The sequence below is a fragment of the Petaurus breviceps genome, unplaced genomic scaffold (genome assembly GCF_028583685.1).
Source record: "Petaurus breviceps papuanus isolate PSGF00001 unplaced genomic scaffold, PetGlider_PUasm1.0 90977, whole genome shotgun sequence".
Taxonomy (NCBI): domain Eukaryota; kingdom Metazoa; phylum Chordata; class Mammalia; order Diprotodontia; family Petauridae; genus Petaurus; species Petaurus breviceps.
This window is the reverse complement of record NW_027187391.1, coordinates 30,821,158-30,845,346: the sequence shown is the minus strand read 5'-3', so window position 1 is coordinate 30,845,346 and position 24,189 is coordinate 30,821,158. Positions and strand designations below refer to the sequence as shown.

The following is a 24,189-nucleotide window of genomic DNA, read 5'->3' as shown; positions in this document are numbered from 1 at the left end:
AGATAGAATGTCCTATGGGCCAGGTAGGACAGGTCACAAAGTGCAGGAGAGGGAAGTAATATGAAACAAATCTGGAAAGATATCCTAGAGCTGGGCAGTGAGGATTTTACCTTCCAGTGTGTGTGTGTGTGTGTGTGTGTGTGTGTGTGTGTGTGTGTGTATGTGCATGTATATGTGTGTGTGTGTGTACAGGGAAATGACGTCAGACTCATGCTTTACATAGATATGTGGAAGATGGATTAGAGAGAGCAGTGACCAAAAGCATGCCAAGCAAGTCAAACGCAGCTGCAATGATTCAGAACAAGAGATTTTAAAGTTTTGAACTAGGGTAATTAATGTCATTGGAGAAAAGATATGGGTGCACACAATTTTAGCGTACCAAACTTGATAAGACCTGGAAATGATTGGGGGATAGGGAAGAGTGAAGGATGTCTCAGGGTGCATACCTGGTTGATTAGAAGGATGGTAGTGCCCTCAATAGAAATAGGGAAGTTGGGAGAATGAGGGAGCTTTTTAGAAAAGATAGAGTTCCATTTTAGACATATTGAATTTGAGATGCCTATGATATTTCCAGGTGGAGGTATCTAGCAGATTAGAGATGCGGACTGGTTTACAGATCTAGAAGTTACCTAAATACAGATAACTTAATCAATGGAGGCTTTTTCTAGGAATATGCCTGTGAAAAGGGATAAATGCTATGGAACAATAGCTCTGGGGGATGCTATTTTCTTAATTGCTAATTTGACACAGCACATATTATATAGCTATTTATTTTATGTCTTTGTTGATGGGCAATGTGGTGCAACAAAACATTGGCATAGAAGTGAGAACAGAGTTTTTAGTTCTGACTATGCTATTAACTAGCCATATGGCCATGAAGAAAACACTATCTCTCTGGGCCTCAGTTTGCTCATCTGTAAAATGAAGCAAATTGGACTGCTGCTTATGCTTATATAAGCAAAGGTTGGAAAGTGTTTCCCTCACAATAACCCAGTGAGATTACAAATTTTTACCTTGTCAACTATAAGTTCCTTAAAGGCAGGGTCTATGCCTTATACCATATTCATTTGGCCAATATTAATGAATTATCTACTTTGCAAGTCACTGTACTAGGGATCTGGGATTAATATAAAGAAAAATATTTCTCGGTCATTATAGTAATCAATGCTGGTCAGTTCACATGATTTAGGATGACAGATTTGGAGTTGGAAGGGAACTTTGAAGTTATCCGGTCTAACTTATTCAGTTTTATAAGTAAGGAAAGTGAAGCCAAGGGATATGTTACACAGGTTGTGGCAGAGGCAAGATTCAAGTTCAGGGCCCCAGACTTCCGATTCATCACTTGTTGCTCCTTCCTTTCTTCTACAACAGGGCCGTGGCCCCACCTCAGATCCTTATCATCTCTTTCCTGGATAATTACAATAGCATCTTAATTGGTCTCTCCCTCTCCAGTATCTCCAATCTATTCTTCACACAGCTGCCAAAATAATCTTCCTAAAGCATAAGCCTGTACATTTCCCAGATCAAAATCCTTTAGGGGCTCCCCATTTCCACTAGGAAAAAATACAATCCCTTTAGTCTGACTTTTAAGGTAGTCCAGAGTCTGGCTTTAACCTAACCTCTGGCTTATTTTACATTACTCCCCTTTACAAAAGAAGAAAATGTTCCACTGCTCCTGGCCCAGTCCCTTCTGTTTTCTTCCTTAAAAGCTTCCCCTGGTGATTGTGGTGGCATTAAAAAAACTACTGTGGCTGAAATCCTATCTCTGACACTAGTTGTATAACTTTGAACAAATTAATTAACCTCTCTACATTTAGGATTTCTCATATGCAAAATGAGTTTTCCTCATACATAAAATACCACTAATCTCCCAGGATTATTGTGAGAAAAGCACTTTATGAACCTTAAAGAGCCCAATGTAAAGTAAAAGGAATTAGATAAGATGACCTCTGAGGTCCCTTCTAGTTCTAAATATGTTTCTATTATTAGCTGCAGACACTGCATGCCAACAATCCTAGACCCCCTAGATTATGAAATGATAATCATCTTAATGGATTTTACTGTTAAGAACGGGCATACAGAGTTGTCACAAACATCCTATGCTGACACTATTATTCCTGTTCTAGCATCAGGAATCTGGCATTTGGTGAAACCATTGCCTTCCTTAGGAAGTTAAAATGTGCTAACTACAGATTTACTGCTTTCAGCATTCCTTTTCCCATCTTAATTTTTTTTTTGTGTGCAAAAGGAGCATCTGTTATTTACCACATTCTTTAAGAAGATAAATGAGTTTCATAGCCAGAAGTAGAGTACTTTAGATGTGAATATCTTTTTTTTTCATGGCAACAAAAATTTATAAATAAAGACAATTATCATTACTGATGTAATACGAGTACTGCTATAATACTTAAACAAAAAATGCTATAGCACAACTGAAATGCCTCAGAGGCAACTCACATGCAAAATAATACAACAACAAACATACCAAGAGATCTTCTCAAAGAAATAAATGTAGCATTAAAATCAATACCAAATTGGTATTGATGACAAAATCAGAAGAGGTAAGAAATGAGAATCTTTGTAAATTTAACATCATAAATTGAAAATCAATTAGAATGAAGGGAAACACCAACAAGGATGTGGAAGAAACACTGAAAATAAAATATCAAAATTGAAAATATTACAGCAAACTTATCAAGGTCACGAGACATAGTCAGCAATGCATTGACTACAAAAGAAAATGAAGTTGCAGATAGCACTCTGAACTATGGTTCATTCTAGAGTGTCTTATATCTCTTCTAATTCTTGGAGTACATACCACCTAGTGTCTGATGATTTTTTTTTATGATATTGAATTTCACATTTATACATATCCCCTCTATATCTCTACTAGACTATAACCCCTATGAGGTCAGAGACCTAGATGTGAATATCTTAATGGCTGAGGGGAAAGGAGTTTTGGTACATGTCTATTACAATTAAATTTACCATGGACTGCTATGTGATTTGGATGTCATTGTTATTTAGGCAAAGAGGAGTGGAAAAAAGATGGAAAAGTCATTAAAATTAATAACAGCTGCCACCTGAGCTTTCCCAAATTCCCCTCCAAACAACTCCAAAATAATACCTCAAATAAAATTCTAGAGCAACAGAAGAAATAAAAGGTAAAGCAACAAAATAATTTTCTAGCCCAAGACAACTTAGATTGGCAGGAAAATTTTGTCTCATGGGGTGTGGAAGGGAGGGAGTAGTTGGGCCTGGAATGCCCTGGCAAGCTACTAGCAGGTCTTAGGGGCAGCAGCAACTTTGGGGGCTCTCAGTCAACAAATGGTAGGGGGGTGTCAGGAAACTGGTCAAACAGAGGTCACCAGGGACTCTTTTCTGGCACTGAATGCCACTGGGTGTAGGACCCTGTTGTATTGACTATACACAGTTCTGGGTCATAGTCCCAGGGTGAAGAGGAATGCTAGCATGCTTGTGATTGCAGTAAGTGGAAATCCTGGTCACAGTTCCAAGGTGGAGAAGGGTGCTTGTCATTGCTCACAGGGGAGTAGGGGCCCTGATTTCAAGAACAAGGCAGAAATCAGCACTAATACTTGTGACTACAGGAGAGTAGGAACTCAAGTCATACTATCAGGTCATAAGGAACCAAAGCACTTATAGATGCAAGGAAGCAGGGACTCTGGTCACAGTTCCAGGGTAAGGAAGAATATTTATGCTAGCTCAGACTAGAGCACAGGCCAGGGGAAAAGTGACCAGACCTCTCTTTAGATCATACCACCTTGGAAGAACTGAAAACTTACAGACCCCTCAGAACTAGCTCTGAAAACATAGCACATCATCAAATATTGAAAATAATTTTTATTGCATTAGGATCTGAAAATGGTAGATTTAATATTTCTGCTTACCACCACCATCCATCTGAATTAACTGGTACCACCCTTCTCCTTTAAGGATTAATAAACTAATGAAAGGGAGGAGGTTCCTCTGTTTAACTTGGAGGGAGGAGAATGATTCCACTGTTGCCTTTTTGTATTTGTGAGGTTTCTATGCTCTAATATATGGTCATTTTTGTGAAGGTGCCATGAACAGCTGAGAAAAAGGTATACTCTTTTCTACTCCCATTCAGTTTTCTCCAGAGTTTTACCATATCTAACTTTTCTAAAACTCTATTCATTTCCTTAACTTCTTTCTTGTTTATTTTATGGTTAGAGCCTTTCCATTTTATCTGGATCCCTTCCCTCCAAAATAAGTACACACAAGAACAAACCAAAATATCTGGCAGGAACATGTTTATGGCTAGGTAAGCATTATAATCAAGTGTGGTCAACATGATGTCTTGGACTGTTCCATATGGAGAAAAGTTTGGAAACATGGAAATTAATGTTATATATTGCTATGGAAGAGCAAATGATCTGAAGAGGTCATATTATGTTCTACATTCTTTAAAAATGAGGGAGTTGGTTTGAAGAGACCTATCGATAATAGTTGGTTTGAAGAGATCTATCGATAATAGCAAGCTATTTCACAAGCCTCTTTCATGCTTACATAGTGTAACCTCTGAGCATAGTTCCAAATAGCTTTCCAGAATGACTGGACCAATTCAGCAATTCAAGTTGTAATAACAGTGCATTAGTGTTCTTTTTTTTTTTCCTATAGCTTCTCCAACCACTGTAACTGTTTTTTTCCTTTCCATCTTTGCCAGTTCTGATGGGTGTGAGATGGAACCTCAAAATTGCTTTAATTTTTACTGCTTTATTAGCAATTTTGAGTATTTTTTTCAAGTATATTGTCATCTTTGAAGCTAAATTTAATATCGTAGAGTTCACAGATTTAGAAGTGAAAGGGGCCATATAATCTAACTTTTTCATTTTATAGATGAGGAATATGAGGCCCAGTGAGAATAAGTGACTTGACCAAAGCACATACAGGTGGTAAAGAATAAAAAGACAAAACCAGAATTCCAAAGGCAGTGCTCCTTCCATTGTACGATGCAGTCTCTCAGGATCCTTCTTGGTAATGGAGAAGGGCTACAGATATGCCCTTCAAGCTAGTACAGCAAACATCTTAGGACTTCCCATATCAACAGAAGAACAAGTCCTGATATATCTATGAAATTCTTGATACATCACCACCTCAGTTAAAGGTGATTCAAATGCATGGACCACTAGGCCAGTATTATAGGTAGGCTACAGTGTATCTTTCTTTTCTTTCCTTTTTTTTTTTTTTTAAAGCAATTGGGGTTAAGTAACTTGCTTAAGGTTACACGGCCAGTTATTTCTGGGTGTGGTGCTAAGTATTTGAGCCTGGATTTGATCCCCAGGTCATTCCGACACTGGAGCTGGTGCTCTTACTTGCTGTGCTACCTAGCCGCCGCTACAGTATATCTTTCAAGCTATCAGATATATGTAATAATAGATTAAAACAATGGATATGTGAAAATGGGCTATATGAAGGAAAAGTTAACTGAGTGATAATCAATATCCTTTATTTCTGAAGAAAACCAGATGCTTGCATGAAATATTTAGGAAGAAACATGTTCTGAAGAGATCTATGTTAAAATTCAATGTGCATCAGAATAGCCTATTTAAAAATGTTTGATTTGGTGCTTTTAAATGGACATTGCCGATAAATTTATGCAGGTACATTTTTATGTGTACATGTATATACATATATATTCTATTATTATAAAAGCAAGACCACAGGTATGAGAGAGTATAGATTGCTTTCATATTTTGTTGGAATGGCATTAACTGGGAAAACTTAGAGAAAATGGTTAAATGAATGCTCAAATAACTAGAAATAATAAAATTACTCCCAACAAGAACAATGAGAAGGAGGGTCCCTTAGGTCTTCAGTACAGGCCTCCTTGGAGGTTGCTTGTAGACTGATTAACCAATACTCGCCACCTTTTTCATTGACAGAACTACTCTACCTTCTAGAGTGAGGGGACAGAGTATTTAGAAAAGCTGTACCAACTCAAGAATCTATTCAACTTTTGAGGTTTTCGTGGGTTGGTAAACTAATCCTTTCTCCTAGGTTCAGCTACACACTGGATAGTCTCAAGGGAATCTTCTATCACATAAACTGCTCCAAGATTGATACCCATCTACTGGCAAGAATGTTTTCATTGTGTAATACATTCTGGCATGCAGCTTGAATCCATGACAAAATGTTCTAGGTCCCCTGAGAAGTGCTTAATAGATACAGAACCCTTTCTGTTGAGCAAAACAATGACAATATGATGTTTTTTTGTAAATATAGAAATTATACTTCTGACCTAATGTTCACAGGGCACATACTTAAAATTGGTTTTCTCATAGTGCTTGGAAAACAATGACCTTTATTTCCTGGCCTTAATTTTGACCAATGACAAATATTTGTGAGATGCTAAGTATAATAGCAAAGCTAATCAGCCTGTACAAGCTTAGAGTACAAACCCCCAAACTATATCTAAATAAATTAATCAGTCCCAGACTCAAATAATAACTCATGCTCCTATTAATGTGACTATATAAATTAAAAATTTTACCTCTTCAAATTCAGCAATGCCCAAGGTATTCCAGAGGGAGTATGAAATGCAGGAAGCAATTTTTCTCCAAGTTCCACTGCTTTCCTTCGAAATATCTGAAAAGTTAAAACAGTTCAATAAACTACAAGTCAAAGTAAAATGATAAAATGTACCATGCTACTGGGTCTTATTTACAACTTAAAAAAGAAAAAGGAAAGAGAAGTACATTTAGATAGTCTTTGTGGTCCTCCACAAAAAGTCCTACTCTGATGCTTGATGCATCAAGGTATAACGAAGATTTTGGTTGCTTATTGGCTGTGTTAGTAGATCCTAAGTCATACAACCCAAGAATAGTGAAAGTCTGTATGTTTGTCATTCAAAGTACTCACTAAACACCATAGTTAAATTTGAAGAGGCTCATTATCCAAGGGCTGTCCATCAATGTTTTTTCATCCATAGCAACTCATGAAGTCTCTTCACTAGAGCACAGAAATTATGAACTGCATGATGGACAGAGCACCAAGAGGTACAAAATCCTAGATCCTGAAAGTCTTATAGAATGGATAAATTCAGAAATCAGTTCCATCTATGCATTCTCATTTTCCCCTTTACTTATGAAAGGGAGTGGGATTGAAGCCTAGAGGATAACCGAAGAGGAGCAGTAAGGACTTGGCCAGTTTTTCAAACATTCATCAATGCCCCTAGCAAGGCAATTTTCCATGTCTTTGCTCTTAAGCTGGGGCAGCTGGGTTCCTGTTGTCGAATCATATTCCATTCTTTCCTTTTTTGGTCAATTCTGTAGTAACTTCACCTGAACAAAGCTGGCAATGTGGCTTGTAGATTGAAGAACATGGAACCCTAATAATTCCAGGTGCTTCCATAATCCCATTCCTGTGGAATCTAGCTCACATTTTATAAGTGGGAATCAAAAGGAAGATAGAGACTCTCTGAAAGAGCCCTACCTGTATGTAAAGTAATAATTAAACAGATTAGCAGCTGTCTGAGCATTTTTTGTAGTGTCAAAGAAATAAAAATAAAGCAAATGTACATCAAAATTAAGGAATGGATAGATGAATTTTGGTACAGGAATAATAATAGAATGTACTGCTTTTAAATTATGAATAAGATTACAGGGAAATGGAGGGAAAACTTATAAGGACTGATACAAAGAGAAATAAGAAGGATCAGGAACACAATGCTCATTACAATCACTACAATGTAAATGAAAGAATAACAATAACAAAACTGAACATTGTTATTATAAAGATCAAATCTAGTCTCAAAGAAAAGAAGGAACAAGACCAAGTCTTTTTTCTTTACAAAGGTGTGGGCTATGAGTGCAAAAGACTGCATAGACAAGTTCAGTTGATGTGTTGGTTAGGTTTCTGAAACTGCTTTGTCCCACCCTCCCTCCCCAGTCCTCCAGATTTTTTTTAATTCTTTGTTACAAGGGATGGCTGCCTATCTGGGAAAGGAAGGGTGGAGGGAAATATCTGGAAATGAAGATCATATAAAAACAGAGTACATTAATAAAACTTAAAAACAAAGATTAGAAATTACAGTTGCCCGATTGGTCTTGAATTACAACTTAAATCTCCTTCAACCTAGAAAACTTCCTGAATGTTCTGATAGTGACTTGTTGACTATACTCACTGGCAAACATACAGGAGGATTGTAAGGAGGAAGGCTGGCTTGGGTCAGCCTTGGGGGCTGTAGGTTCGATTGCCAACTCTATTGCTCACTGGTTGGGTAACTTTGGGTAAGGCACTTCTCTCTTGGCCTTCATTTCCTCAGCTGTAAAGTGAGAAGGTTGAACTAGAATCTGTGGGTGGGGAACCTGTGGCCTTTCTAGGTCCTTGGGTGATGCCTTTTGACTAAATCTGAGTTTCACAGAACAAATCTTTTTATTAAGGGAATTTGCTCTGTGAAGTTTGTATTCAAGCCTGAGTAGAATACAATTGGCCAGAATTCACTTAATTGCTTCCCCAGTTATGTGGGATAAAATAAGATTGAGGAGAATGCCAAAATCCAGTCTCATTATCTATTCTTCAGAGGCTGATTTGGCCTAGTAGAGAATGAGGAAATAAATAGAAAGGGGAAGAAAACCTGCATCTCTCAAATACTAACAAGTGGTTGTTTAATAATAACTTCTCTCACTATGTATGTATGTATACCTTGATCCAACATTGCTCTCCTTCACCTTTATTTCATGACTCTCCAATTCTAGAAGAGAGAAGTATCTGAAATATCTATTGCCCCCTTACTTCCCAGGAGTTAAGGTCAAAAAACTTGTCCAATAATAATTGGTTTACTTATTTTTTGTTTCTCTAGCCCCTGCTCAAATTAAAAGTTCAAATACTATTTTAAAACCAGTTGAAATATGAACACAAATATACATAAATTCAGATTTACACATGACTTCTAAAAAGTTTCCCTCCCTCCAATTTCCTTCATCCTTGAAAGTCATCTCCCTGGGAATCTATAACACTATATCATCTTCTCCATCTGTTTCTTCTTTGTGCCCTTTATAGGCTCCCCTTTCTGTTACCACTCTCTTTGAATGGAAAATTGCCAAATCATTGGATCATAGAATAAATCCATAAGACTAAGTACTCAACTGTCTATTCTTTTCTTTCTACTTACTCTCTCACCCTTAGAGAGGTAGTCCATTTCATTTCACATCTTCAACTATCACCTACAGCTATACTCCTAATTTAGTACCCTATCTGACTTCTACTTTAATTCAAACATCTATTAAATGCCTACTATGTGTAAAGTGCTAGGGTGGTTACTAGGGATACAAAGACAAAATAAACATATGTTTTGTCCTCAAAAAGTTAGCAATATAATGGACCTATAATCAAAGAGGTTCAAATTTCTACCAACTTTTTTGAACAACTACACTTGGCTACTGACTACTGTCATGACTTTTTACCATCTTATATATGCTGCTTTCTCTTTCCGGATGCTGCCACTACCCTGCTGTGGGCACTCATCATCTTATGACTGTAATATTGCAATAGCTTCCTGATTGTTCTCTCTGTCACAAGTCTCTCCCTTTTCTAGTTCATCCCGTACTCAGCTGCTAAAGTGATCTGATCAGGTTTGACCAGTTCCCTCCCCCACTCAATAAACTCCAGTGATTTCCTATTACGTCTAGTACCAAATATGAAATCCTCTGTTTGACATTCAAAGCCCTTTTTAACCAGGCTCCCTTCTCCTTTCCAGTCTTCTTATACCTGACAACCCACTGTGTATTCTATGATCCAATGACACTGGACTCCTTGCTATTCCTTGAACATGATGCTCCATCTCCTGACTCTGGACATTTTTACTGGCTATCTTCCATACCTGGGATGCTTTCCCTCTTCATCTGTCTTCTGGTTTCCTTCAAGTCCCAGCTAAAACCCCCCATACTTCCATAATTTTTCTAATCTCCCTTAATTTTACCCCTACCTCTCTGTTGATGAGTTCCAATTTATCCTACACATATCTTGTTTGTACATAGTTGTTTACATGTTGTCTCCCCTATTAGAATGTGAAGTCCTTGGGAACAGGGACTATCTTTTACCTTTCTTGTATCCCTAGCATTTAGAACAATTCTTCAAAACATATTAGGCCCTTCACTAATGTTTAGTGACTATCTTCCACTTCACCCCTTTCCCCTTTGACTTCCCTGACCCAATCAGCAACTCTCCCATTCTCTCAGTCAATGAGGCTTGAAATATCTGAATAAATTGTGACCAATCCTTTTCCATCATTCACTATTTCCAATCATTCATCAAGGCTACTCATTTTTCCTTGGAAATAACTGTGGTAATACATTATTTCCTTTGAAATTCCATTGTCACAACTTCCATTCAAGAATCCCAAACCCACACCTAGCTCAACCTGGTCTTTCTATTACTATTTGCTTTTACTTTTACCAGGCTGAAATAAATGCCTTAGCTCCTCCCTGACCTATTCAAATACTAACTATCCTTTCAGGGTTCAGGAAACCTTTTTCAACTACTACTAAGTACCATTTCTAATCTTTGCCTCTTAGAAAGCCTTGCTTCCTCAAACTCAGCTCAAGGTCACCTCCTAGAGGAGTCCTTTCCTGCTTTTCATAAATGCAAGTAAAACACTGTCCCCTCCTCCTCCATTATCTTATATTTATTTTACATTTATTTTGTGGAAAAAAATGCCATTTTAGAAATATATTGGGTGACAAAAATGGTACTTCTCTTATCTGTCTCATATTTACTCTGGGAGGGTCTTTCCACTCAACCATCTGTCAGATTTTTTAGAACCATCAGTTGCATTTGAGGTTGGGCCTCTCATTAGGAACCCAAGTTAAGTCCAGTAATTAGCTTTCCTTTTATGTCAGAACAATACTCTATTGGTCCAGTTAAATATAACAGAATGCTGCTTATTGGCTATATAATTCAAACCCTATTCTGCTGTTCAGCTACAACATCAGCATCATCACTACCATTTTATATAATATTTACTATGTGCCAAGCATTATGCTAAGGGCTTTATAAATGTTATCTCATTTAATTCTCCCAACGACCTGGGGAGGTATGTTTTTATGACCCCCATTTTACAGGTGAGGAAACTGAGGCAATCAGAGGCTAAATGACTCATACGGCTCCTAAGTGTCTAAGACCAAATTTGAACTTAAGTCTTCTTTTCTCTTTACTCCGGTTCCTCAGCTTATTTGACATCCAACCTGTGGACCTTCTGGTTGGTGAGGTTTCCAACCTAGAAAAACCTGGTTGAGAAATTCCCCAACAACTTACATCTGTAAAGTCGTTCCCACCCATAAAAATATAGATTCTTTGAAGGCAGGGGCTGGTTCACTTTCATCTTTGCATCCCCAACAACTAGCTTTGTGTTCAACATACACAAGTCACTTAATAAATACCTACTGATTCATTTCTGGGAGAACTAGTGGTAACTCAGTACTACTCAACTTAACAACTGACTAAATACTACTTTGTAGTACCCAGTCCTGCCCTCCCCAACTTTAGATTTCTATGCCTTAGAGTACTCAATCAGTTGCTAAATTGCATGGTAAATGTCTACTGATTCAAGTCATAAATGGTTGCTTCACATTTTTGTCAGTTGTGTTGTCCAGTACAGAATGAGCTTTGGCACCTTGATATTACCACCTTCTCTACAATTATAGCACTATCATCTTATGTAGAATAATTGCTCAATAAGCATATTGAAATTATTTCACACCGGTTTAGGTTTTTTATCTACAGTGGTCAATAATTCTTGTGTCTCCATTGTGTAGCATAAATGTTACAATACCTTTGGATGAAAATGTTAAGTAACCATTTATAACTTACTAGATTGACTCAGTTTTGGCCCCTAATTTTCAGTTTGGGAGTTAACATGGTATATTATATAGAGGGAATCCAGGGAAGTTTTTCTTTTTCTCATTTGTATTCCCAGCACTTAGCCAGAAATATAGTGGGCACTCAGTATGTGATTTATATACTGGTTTTGACACTTATCAACTGTGTGACCAAAGGCTTATTACTTAACCTCTCAATAAAAAAACAAAAAACAAACTACTGGACTTTAAGCTGCAAGTGAGTTGTTAATCTGCATTGGTGAAGGGAATTTCTGTACCAGGAGTTCTCTACACTGATGAAATCACAGGTCTGGAGCAACAAAAAAGTTAAATTTATTACCACTTCAAGATAGCAATATTGTCCCTGTTTCAGCAGAGTGAACAGAGATAATTTCCCACAGGGAACAACCTAAATTCTCTAAGAGATTAATATTTTTCAACATAAAATAGAAAATACTTCATATACTTCCAAATTATGCTACTATAATTAGACCTAGGAAGGTAATCAGGGAGAAGAGAAATATACCATAAATATACATAAAGAATAATACAGCCAGGGCTAACACATATGACAATGTACAGAATTACAAAGTTCAAATTACAGTAGTGCACTAACCTGTATGCAAGCCTGTTTTTTTTTCTTTTTTTACTTTCAGCTGGCAGGCTAGAAAAACTAGTGCTCAAATTCAAATGCCTGGTCTACTGGCCAAATACATTAAAATGCTTCACAAATATGAGCACAGCTGTGGAAAGCATTATACACTGTCATTCAATTCTTCTTCCATCAATTTGTGAGGCAAATGACTATTTTTGGTGGGGGACAAAGGTGGAGGGACAAAGGGCAATTGGCAAAAATGGCAAGGACAAACTAGTGGCAAAGAAATACAATTTTTAATGACTTTATAATAACTTTTAGATTTCTGTAGAACAGCTGTAGAAACAAGATTGTAAGTGACAGACAGGTATAAACCATTGTTTTAGTATCTCACATTGAATTTAATTATCTTCAAAAATATTTAATTTCCTCCCAGAGGCTGACTCCATACATAATCCAAATCAGAAGCACCTCCTAATCAAAAAATAAGGGTGAAATAACCCTTGTAGTGATCTTTCAGGCATATCTTAGGATTGTTTAATGAAGGGCCTTATATGAATTGATATTCTTGAAATTGCATCAATAAATTATCCTTAAATAACAGAATGAGGAATACAGAGGCAAAAACATTGGATTTGGACCTGGGTTTGAATCCCAGTACTACAACTTAATATTTGTATGACCTTGGGCAACTTACTCCACCTCTTTCGTCTTCTGTTTTCTCATCTGTGAAATGACAGTACAGAAGCAGATGATCTCTATGGTCTTGTCCACTATCTAAGTTCTATGACCCTATAAACATTGTTTCTAACTTTTACTGGTATTTTTAATGTCTTTTAAGAATTGTTCGCTTAAAAATCCAGCAAATGAAATACATCTAGCCCTTCACATTATGTTCACAGATAGAACTAGACAAGGCACTAAATAAGATATATTGCTTTCTTTGATTTATTCAATTGCTGCTCCCAGTAGACCTATGAATAAATATTTAAATACTGGAGCAAGGAGTAAGAAAAGGAGAAATGAACAAGGATACCTGCTCTAAACAGAAATCTTTTCTGTATAAGTGACACACATTTCAAGTTTGAATGAATTATCAGATACCAAAGTTTCTTTTGAATTAGTCATTCTGATCACATTGCCAATATGTGTTCAAAGGTAATATTTGAACCCAGATTATCCTGGCTCCAAAACCAGCTCTCTACCCACCCTATGTCTTATTGGCTCTCCTTAAAAAGTATAGATTATTAACATAAAACTTGACTATGATATAAGGTGCCTTCTTTAATTTTAAATTATGTTTATTATTTTATTCAAATTTTAGTTATGATTTTGCTTATTATGCTGTACCTGAAGTTGGTGGAACCATTTATTCACTGGATGTTTATCAATGGCTAAGAGGATGAATTCCCCTAAGTATTATATGTGGCATATAAACATTTACAATAAAAGTTCACATACTGAAAATTTAGTGCTGGAGAGAAATGATTCATATGTCAACACAAGTTAAGTAATAATAAGTGCATCAATTTAAAATAACTCTTAAAGTGTAAATCATAATGGTTGTGCAGCCTGTGGCTCATTGGCTGGCATTAACTTGATTGATGGTATCTTTAAAAATTTCCATTTAAAAATAAGAGGATTTTAAGTATCATATTATCCAAATGTCACATTACATAACTAACACTGCATCTGTTTTCAATAGATGGGCCTTTCGCTCTTCTATGGGACCATAAACAGAACAATAAACGAATGTCTTGTTTTGTTAAGAATCGGCACTAGATTACCAAAATATTATACACTCTTCTTATTAGGGAAGAGTTTTAAAAAGTATTAATAAAATGGAAAAAAATAATTGAGAAGATTTTCTTTTTTCTAATCAAAATATATCAACCATTAGTTCCCCTTTTTGAGGGCAGTGCTATAGCTGCTAAGTATTTGATAATTTAATAATCTGATAATTTAAATACTTTCAAAAATATTCCAAAAGCGTATTTCAATACAGCTTAAACATGTTTTCCAGAGAAATGTCTTTTCTAGACTTTTGATCTTACTCTTGTATATCTATTAATGACCAATATAAGCAGTTTGCCTTAATAACATTATAGGACCTTAAAGGTTATCTAATTCAATCCCTTAATTTTACAGATGAGGAAACAGTTATAGAGAGGTTAAATGGTTTATTTAAAATCACTCAGCAGTAGTGACAGTGCTGGGAATTGAAATCTGGTCCCCTAACTCCAAATTCAGTTTTCTTTACCATTGTACCATAGTGCTTTGCCTTCCCAGCTTCTCCAGGTAGAATACCTGAAGTAAAGCTGTAAAAAAATTAAAAAAGAAAATTGTACCATTTTACAAAAACCTAGGAAATAACTGCATGGTGATTTTAAAAATACCATCAGTCTGTTGAAAGAAATAAATGACTTACATGGTCCTTTTTTCAGACATTATATATATGTGTAGCAGCAAGCACCCCAAGCGTCCCCAGGGTGGCTGCCAACACAGGTTCTTGGATCTGCTTTGTTAAAGGAAAGCAACTCAAAATAGGTTAACAAGCTTACTTTAATCAATCAAATATGTATCATTTACCTAGTTCAGGGGAAAAAGGTCAGCACCCTGAACTTCAGAGTATACAGACAGAATTATCAAGACAGAGAAACAGATCACGTAGACAGGTTTCCAAACTGTCCAACCATTACATCCATACCAAATCAACTTCTGGGTTTCTCAAAGCTGGGGGGCTCTCAACAACAGCTTCCCATAGTCTCATCTGATCAAATCACAGAACACTTCTCAAAGTGAGCCCCCAAACAAAGCCTCAAATCAGGGTTTATATAGCCTTCTCCTGGCTCAGAGAATGTAACAACCTTCTGGACCCACTGGCCAATCAAAAAGTATCTACTAAAAAACAAGCCTCCCACCCCAGGCTCCAGGTGCACTTTAGCCTAGGGGCAGGGAAGATCTTAAAAATTTACATTCCCATTACAATATGATCCTGGGAAAGTCACTTAATTTCCTCATCTGTAAAATGTGTACAAGACCACTTATTTCTCAGAGTTGTTGTGAAGATCAAATGAGATATTATAAACCATTTTGTTAACCTTAAATTGCTATGTAAATGTTATTTATAATAACAATGATAATAATAATTATGTCACACATACAAAGTAAGCAGACTTGGCTCCTGCTCTCTATGATCTTAAATTCTAAAATGGAAAAAATGTATACATATATAGAAGATAATTATAGATATAGGTATATGAATTAAAGCAAGTATTGGTGAAGATTTCTAAAGGGATTATAATGCCTTAGCAAACTTCTCTAGCTTTAAGCTTTGGACAAGTCACTTCACCTAGGGAATTTTGGTTTCCTTTTCTGTAAAATGGAGACAATAATCCTGCTTACTTTAAAAGAAATATGATTTGGAAGCCTTTAAAACTATTGTAGGTGGTATCATTTTTTGGCAGGGCATCAAAGTACTAAGAAGTCATATGTGCCACCTTCAATGCCCTGAATTATTATTTAATGTTATTCTAAACCAAGTGAAATGTGGACATGCTTCAAAAAGGGCCTTATTAAGAACAGAGATTTCCACATAATAGTGAAAAAATACTGGAGTGGTTTGCCATTTCCTTCTCCATCTCACTTTACAGATGAGGAAACTGAGGCAAACAAGGTTCAGTGACTTGCCCAATGTAACACAGCTATTAAGTGTCTGAGGATGGATTTTAACTCAGGTTTTCCTAACTCTAAGTCTGGTGCTCTATCCGCTGTGCCATTTAGCTGTCCCCAATAGGTTCATATCGATTGTCTTTTACAAATGTCCAATAAATGCCAGCTAGGTGGCACAGTGGCTAGAGCACAGGGTTTAGAATCAGGAAGACTCATCTTCCTGAGTTCAACTTCAACTCCAGACACTTAGTAGCTGTATGACCCTGAGCAATTTACTTAACCCTGTTCACCTCAGTTCCTCATCTTCAGCATCTTTGCCAAGAAAGCCCCAAATGGGGTCATGAAGAGTCAGACATGACAAAAACAACTGAACAGCAACAAACACTCTATGCTTAACTCATAAGAGAGGTCCCTGGGTATCCACATTGACTTCTTTCTTTACATGCTTCCCCACTTTCTTCTTCAATGAGATAATTTGTGATGATACAAACAGAATTTCTTTTTTTAGAGCCTCAATGCCCTTTTGAGGCCACAATCCAATAAATAAAGGTCTAGGCTGTTTTACTTGCTACCAGAACCTCAAAACTGCTATAGCTGTTTCCTCCTAGGATCTTTTTTTTTTTTTTCCGTATACCTTGTCAGTTCTTCCTTTTGGGTCAAAATTAAATCCAGATTAGTAGTTTCTTTCTGAGAAGAAATTGTTAGCAAGGCAAATTACAAATGTATCAGATGCTCTGCTTTTAGTGGAATGAGACTTTCAGCAGATGGGCAGACATTTGGAAATCATCCATCATGACTATAGCTTGCCCTGTGCCAGTTTTGTGATCTCCATTAGAAAAGAATCATCCATATCTCCAGGCAGTTTATTCTATATACCCACAACAACAGGATTCTATTTCTTTCCTTTTTTTTTTTTTCAGGAAGTACTCCATACCACATTGCTACTTTCAAGTTTGTGATTTGCCACTACAGTATAGAGAGGCTTTCTTAGTATATAATACTACTCTTTTATTAGATCTTGCTCAATCTGGGTTTTTTAAAATAATGTAACTGGTCTCTCAAGACTCCAGTCCTGCCTCTCTCTAATTGATCCTTCCCACAATTAATCTTCTTGAGACACAGGCATGACCATTTCACTAACCTGCTTAGAAACCTTCAGTGGCTCCCTATTACATCTAGCATGCAATATAAACTGTTTATAAAACAAGAAATTATTGCATTCCAGGCATCAATCCCATTACAGTGAAATCTGAGTTATTAAACTCTTTATTTTAAAATTTCAAATTCATTATGCACACTCTGTATATTATTCTGTGTATACATCTGAAGAAATTGCTATTGTTCTTGACCCTTTCACTCACTCATTAATTCACCAAGTATTTTCTAAATGCCTAATATGTGCAAGATAATTTGCTAGGTTTGGTGGAGAAAATTCTGTCCCTGCCCTCAAGGAGTTAATAAATCATTTATTCATCCATGCAATAAGAATTTCTCAAGCACCTGCTATGTACAATGTACAGTAATTTGAATAATGTAAGACACATTGTAATTTGTGAATCTTGCTTGGAATATGAAGCCAAATAAAAAACAGACCCTATCTTCAAATACCTTCTATTCTATAGGAGGAAACAACATGTATACTGAAAATAAAATATAAAATAGGCATGAAGTAATATAAACTGGGGGCAGGGGGTGGTGGTCCTCTAACATCTTGGTGGATTATGAAAGGTCTTATGTAGGAGGTGGCACTTGAGCCGCTCATATATTTATTATTCTATTAGTTCTCAATGTAATTTGTGAAGTTATTGTAGGTCTCAATTCAGATAATTTCCAGTAGTGACATCCTCAAATCCCTTTGGTTGTAAATGCATGGCTATATAGGCTAAATTCAACAGAGATGCAAAGAGTGTAGGACCAAATGCTATGGCACATAGTTTTGCCATTTTCATTTCTGGGTGATGTTATTAAATGAGTGAACAAAATGTCATTTTTATAAAAGCTCACGAAGATAAACAACTGAGACTGAGAGTTTTAGAGGAAGTCAGTTGTTTTTCTTTTGTTCAAAGAGGACCAATGACATCACAGAGTGACATCTTAACCTGAGTGTGAACTGGATTTAAATGAGGCAGAGTTGCACAAAATCATCAGCCTCATTCTCTCTTCCAGAGTCATCAAAGTCCAGCGGCAAGACAAAAGTAAAGAGGACTGATGTTGGCCTGGAATGAAGTATATGAACTTGGTGTCTTTGATGTCTGACCAAGCTACATAGAGTCTGAGTCAGAAGGCCATTGGAACAAGTTATTCCCATCTGCCATTCCACTGAGGGAAGTCTTCACATGATTAGGGTAAACATCCCCCTAACTCACCAACAGGTTTGAGGCCCATCAATTGCCTTCAACCTGTTTTAGCCTGTCTGCTGAGATTTTTTTTGGTGTGGTCACTGTGCATACTATAGTTTCTTATAGAGAGATATGAAAGATGAATGTCAGGTAGGCACTAAAGGTGTGTAAGCAGCCCTGAAAAGGGCTTGGAAAGCTCTCACAGCAGAGGTGCTATCTATCCTTGCACATCTCATATATTAAGAGTAAATTCCCCAGTCAGTAAACATTTATTAAGTGCTTGCTATATGCCAGGCACTGTGCTAAGAGCTATGGATACAAAGAAAGGTAAAAGATAATTTTTGCTCTAAAGGAGCTCAGAGTCAAATGAAGGGGAAAGCATTGAAAAAAAAATCGATGCAGTAATAATGATAGTTTGCATTTATAGAGCACCTTAAGGACTATAATGTGCTTATTTATTTATTTTCATTTTATACTCATAGCAAACCAGGAAGGTAGGTGCTATTATTCTAAATAATAAATAATTTTAAAGATGAAGAAACTGAGGCAGAGAGAATTTTAGTGACTTATGGGGGTGGGTGGGATGTCACAGACAGCTAATAATCCAATGAGTTACCCCATTGCCTTTTCTTATACATTAGAAAAATCAGTGATAATCAACAGAGGAAAAAGACACTGGAACTAAGGAGAATCACGAAAGTCATTCAGCAGAAAGACGATTAGTTGGGACTTGATGTAACACACAGGAAAGCCAGGTGACAGAAATAAGGAGAGAGATCAGGAAATGGGTATGGTTAAAACCCTCATACTATTTTCTATACAATCTAGGTAAATGGCACATGTACAACAATAACAACACATTGGGGAAAATGACTAGAACCAAGAATGTGGAAAGTTTTAATGTAGTCGATTTTGTTTTGTTAAAGATTAGTGGGTGGTACCAATCCCAAAGTGGAGGTAACAAGAACAAAAGACATTTAAAACCAGCCTTCTCCCCATCCCTTTGAATAATAAAACTTTTAAAATAAAAGCAAAGCTTGATTGCCTTTGGAAAGTTCAGACTCTTCTATAAAATCAAATTGTGCTTATTCTTGCAGTGGTGAGTCAGCAAACACTTTTTTCTCAGAATCCATTGAGTATAAAGCATTGTGCTAAGTGTTAACAGTATCCTACTAGCCACTTTTTCTTAATATCTTAGATATTAATGTTAGATCTTAGATCTAATTAGTTCTTAAAAGCCTTATCTAAATTTTATATTCTTTTTTCTACAATGTTACCTTCTCTCAAAAGTAATTAATAATGAAAAATTCAGAAAAATCAATGATATATAGACATTTTAAAGCCTAGAATACACTTCCCAGAGAATATTCTAAGCATTATTCTGTACCCATGCACTTTAGGTGGTCTTACTGAAGGTTTGCTTTGAATATCACTCTTTGGAATGGAGAAATCCTCTTACTATTAACAGTATGAAGCTTTTTAAACTGCTTTTGATAATCCAAAGTCCATAGAGCTTGATTTGAGACTGCTGAATGGATTTTAGCCCCGTCTGTTTTCTCAAACTCTGTGCCCCCTCATTTGCATATTTGCTGGGAATGATATCGACTTCCACCTAACATTTAATAGATATAGTGGTAAATAAACAAGGTTTTAAAGGGGAGATCTATAGATAGACCATAATGAAGGAAATTCAATTATCACTAAGTAAGGTAATTTTCCTCATGAAACAGATGTTGAAAAGAAAATTTTTTAAAAGGTGGCTTTGAAGATTTTACAAGGCTAGTAAACTACTAATTTGAATACAATGACTCAAGAGATGCCTTAACTCACCTGCTGGTCGCTCAGCAACTCAGCAAAATTCAGGGAGCTAAATTCACATACTACTGGTATTTAAGAAGGAGATGACTGAAAAATGAGAACCAGAAAAAAAAACAACAACAACCAGTAGTTGACAGGGAAACAATATGAGAATTTAACAGTTCTAAGCTTGAAACTCAAGGTATTTGTATACACAAGAATGTTTAAGTACAGACATAACCTGCCTAATCTTGTTAATTAGTTCTCAACAAAGAACAGTTAGTCCTTAAGAAACAAGGATAAAAATGGGAGGGCAAGCTGAGTTGAGGTTTTAGGGGTTTAGATACTAGCTCAAGTAATCACTCCCCATCTAATTTGTATCTTGATCAAGTTACTAGGGGATTACATGACAGGATGATGCTATATAGAGTATGCCTGAATAAAAATCTTGATATATAACTGTAATATTTTTCAAAAAACTGAAGAGAAAAAGTACAAAAGGGATAACTTGTATTAACACTAATTCACTGTGGTTTTTTTTTTTTTTTACTGTTCTTTACTGTCTATACCCAGGCTGAGAGGAGAGCATGTATTCCTGAGATTTCATTTTAAAGTGGACTGCCACAACACAAAATCATGGTTGTGCAAAGAGATTAATAGGATGTTGGAAACAGAAGGAACCTCTGAGGCCAGCTGGTCCAACGCCATCATTCAATAAATGAAAAAGCTGAGAATGAGAGAAATGACTTACCCAAGCTTATTGTCAGTGGCAGAGCCAGGATTTAAGCTCCTCTGTATATCACCTTAACTTCCAAGTCAGTGATCTAGCAAAGACCATAGCAAGGATAATGTGACATTATCCTTATCTGCTCGAACAGTGATGGGACCATCACAGGAATAGGTAAAGGTAGTGGGAAGTAAAGACATGCCTTTACTAGGTAGGCAGTGGCAGAACTGGTGGTACAGCAAAAAGTGGTGTCTCAGACTGCCTGTGACACAGTTACACCATATCTTACCATTTGAAATGGCTCTTTATAGACCCCAGGGATAGGGTAACAGCACAATAAACATAGGGGAACATGTCATATTACTGCCACATCTCATTTGCTTAGCTCTGTGCAGATGGACCACAAACATGTCCCTCTTTGTGGGAACTAGAACATGAAACAACTCAGATCAGCACAGGTTGGAAAAAAGAGCTTTCTAGTATCCTCTGATAGTTCAAATGAGGGTTGGGGGAGGGGAGGGCAAGGAGCAATGATAGGCATTTCTTCCAGCAGCTCAGGATAGTTGTTTTTGTCACATTGATAAACTCAGTTATCTGCCTTTGACCCAGCTTTGTTCACATTCTGTTAACTGACATGTTATCACCACCTTCTTATTTAGCCTTTCTGCTCCTTGATCTGACTCTCTGTTAAAGTCTCTTTCTCCCTGCTCAGAAGTTTGGTTGATTCTGAATTCTTCAGAATTTGAATTGAATTCAGAAGAATGAAATTCTTCCCTTTAGTTCCTAATATTAGAAAGCCTTGTTCCATCATCCCACTGGTACAATTGTCATCTGTCCTCTTCTCATGCTCTCTGAGGTCAGTCAATCTTCAAAAGAGGGCAGTTGGAGCCAAGTGGTAGAACAGGGCAGGCATGCATTTAAATAATTAAATAATCCACTGTTCATTTCTGATATTGCTGCTAGGTTTTATGACATATGGTTAGAACCTAAACTTTACTCTTTTTTTCTACTCTAAGTGAAGAAAATAGAAAAAAGTAAATAATAGGTATGTACATTCCAAGTTTTTATTCAGAGTCTGCAATAACTTATTAAAGTGGTGTCAACATTTGGTAGATTTATGAACAATCCCTAAGTGCTTTTTGGATTTCTCTAATTACATAAAAGCATACCAATTCTATTGTTATACCTACAATTCATGTCTGTTAATACAACTATAATATTTTAGCTTTATTTTGACTGATGAAGTATCACATTTTTCTTTATATTCCCTGATTGGAAAATGTTTCAAGAACTGAAAGGATTATCATGCAGAGACTCTTAAGTTACCTTTTTTTAAATACTGGGTTGGGGACTTCTATATCATTTTGTGCTCTCATTCAGTATCATTGCCCACAAGTTTGACTTAAACTTGAAAGAACTGAATGCAGACCTTAGCAAGGATAATATTCTACCTCAACTGCACATCTGCATAGGACCAAGAACCTTTTACATTACACCTTATATTAAGATCACTCTGAAATGGAAAGAGATGAAAACTAAAAGGACATCAAGGAACTTAATATTCTAATGGCTTTACTGTCTGTGTTCTCAGAGGAATTAAAAGCATTGTGGTTAACCAGTAAGGAAGAAGAAAAGGGAAGGAGAAAACAGGGAGGAAAGCAACAAGGACAATTCAATAAGCACAACAATAAATAATAAAAGAAACTAGCAGAGACCAAAATTGGATGTTCATAAGATGAAGTGCATAGGACCCCTTTTGTCCCATATGTAAAGAATTGTTCTCCACAGAAGATGATTTTACATCCTAATACCTTTATCTAGCTGCAGAAGGCAAGCATTTTATCCACCTGTGCAACAGTCCGTAGACCATTAAATAGAAAACAGAAGCAAGATTGTACTTGTCCCAGCACTGTTTCTATCCAAACACTGATGAGAACATGAGGCTAGTAGTAATAATTTTAACACCTCACATTTATATAGCACACCACAGTCACAGAATGCTTTCTTCTATAGTATTTTAGCTTCTGTGCTTCTTGCAACCTAAGAACAGTTTGGGGAAAAGACAGAAAAGTTTCTCTCATTAAGAAAAGGGTGGGAGGGTTAGGAGTGTGGGCCATTACTTATGTTTTAAGACTTAGCCACTTTGTCGGTCCATTTTAAATAACTGTTTGCCTCTGTTATATAAAGAATTTATAGTGGTATATGTAGAGGAATTAGGAAATTATTGTGATAAAAATATTAAAAGATCAGATCAGGAAAGACCTGATCACTTAAAAAAACTTAATCATGCATTTTCAATCACAATGAATGAATCCAGAAATACTTTGAGGATTTGGGGAGTTCTGTTTTTTTAGGAGAAATAATATTGTTTTGCTTTGTTCTTTGGGAACTAGCAGTGGAGGATTATGAGTTTGTAAAATTTTTTCTGAGTAACTTGTATTTGGAATAAGGTGTGAAGAGAAAGGCAGATAAAATAGAATGGAGAAAAATGATGGTCATGATACCAGTGGCACTAGCATTGTCACCTAATAAAGTACTTTAATGTAAAACCAAAGAGATGAGGAATCCTTACCAGAGGTTACAGATATACAATATAGCATGGGAGAGAGAAGCCACCATTTCCACTTGTAAACTAAGGAGTATGTTCCTCTCTACTGGCACTCACATGAAAAAAATATTAGGGTAGAGATAAGATTATGTGGTGAAAGTAACCCTGGACTGTGATTTAAAAGACTTGGGTCCCATTCTTAGATCTCTGCAACTCTGGGACCTTGGGCAAGCCACTCAATTGTTTTCAATTTCCTTACTTGTTCCTTCCTTCCTTCCTCCCTTACTTGTTCCCTGAACCCGTGCACATAACCGAAACACAGAACCTGTGAGACTATATTGAGATAATACAAATAAAGATCCCAGACTGGATTTTATGTGCTTATGTTGGGTTAATTTAGTGTTAATCAAAGTTGAAAATCACTTAAATTTGATTTTCATTTCTTATGTTAGAAAAGATAGATGTTTAAAATTCAGTGGATGGGATATATGTTTAAAGTTCAATTTAAACCATCAGTCAACTATCATCTCACACATGGCTCAGACACAGTCTTTTAAATTAAAATGTTGTGTTTGTTGCTCAAATAAATGTATATGTGCAATTGAATATTGTGCTGTATTTTCTGTTTTTCAGATCAACATAACAACTTGTAT

At 36.4% G+C, this 24,189-nt stretch overlaps 1 protein-coding gene across 2 annotated transcripts in view; it reads right to left on the bottom strand.

Annotated features, from left to right (window-relative positions):
* The window catches only part of MAN1A1 (mannosidase alpha class 1A member 1), a 188,604-nt gene that overhangs the window by 84,772 nt on the left and 79,643 nt on the right, over positions 1-24,189 (bottom strand). For both annotated transcript variants that reach the window (XM_069076950.1, XM_069076951.1), the window contains exon 6: positions 6,533-6,627. In XM_069076950.1, coding sequence (XP_068933051.1) covers positions 6,533-6,627 — 95 coding nt within the window. The remainder of the gene's footprint in view (positions 1-6,532; positions 6,628-24,189) is intronic.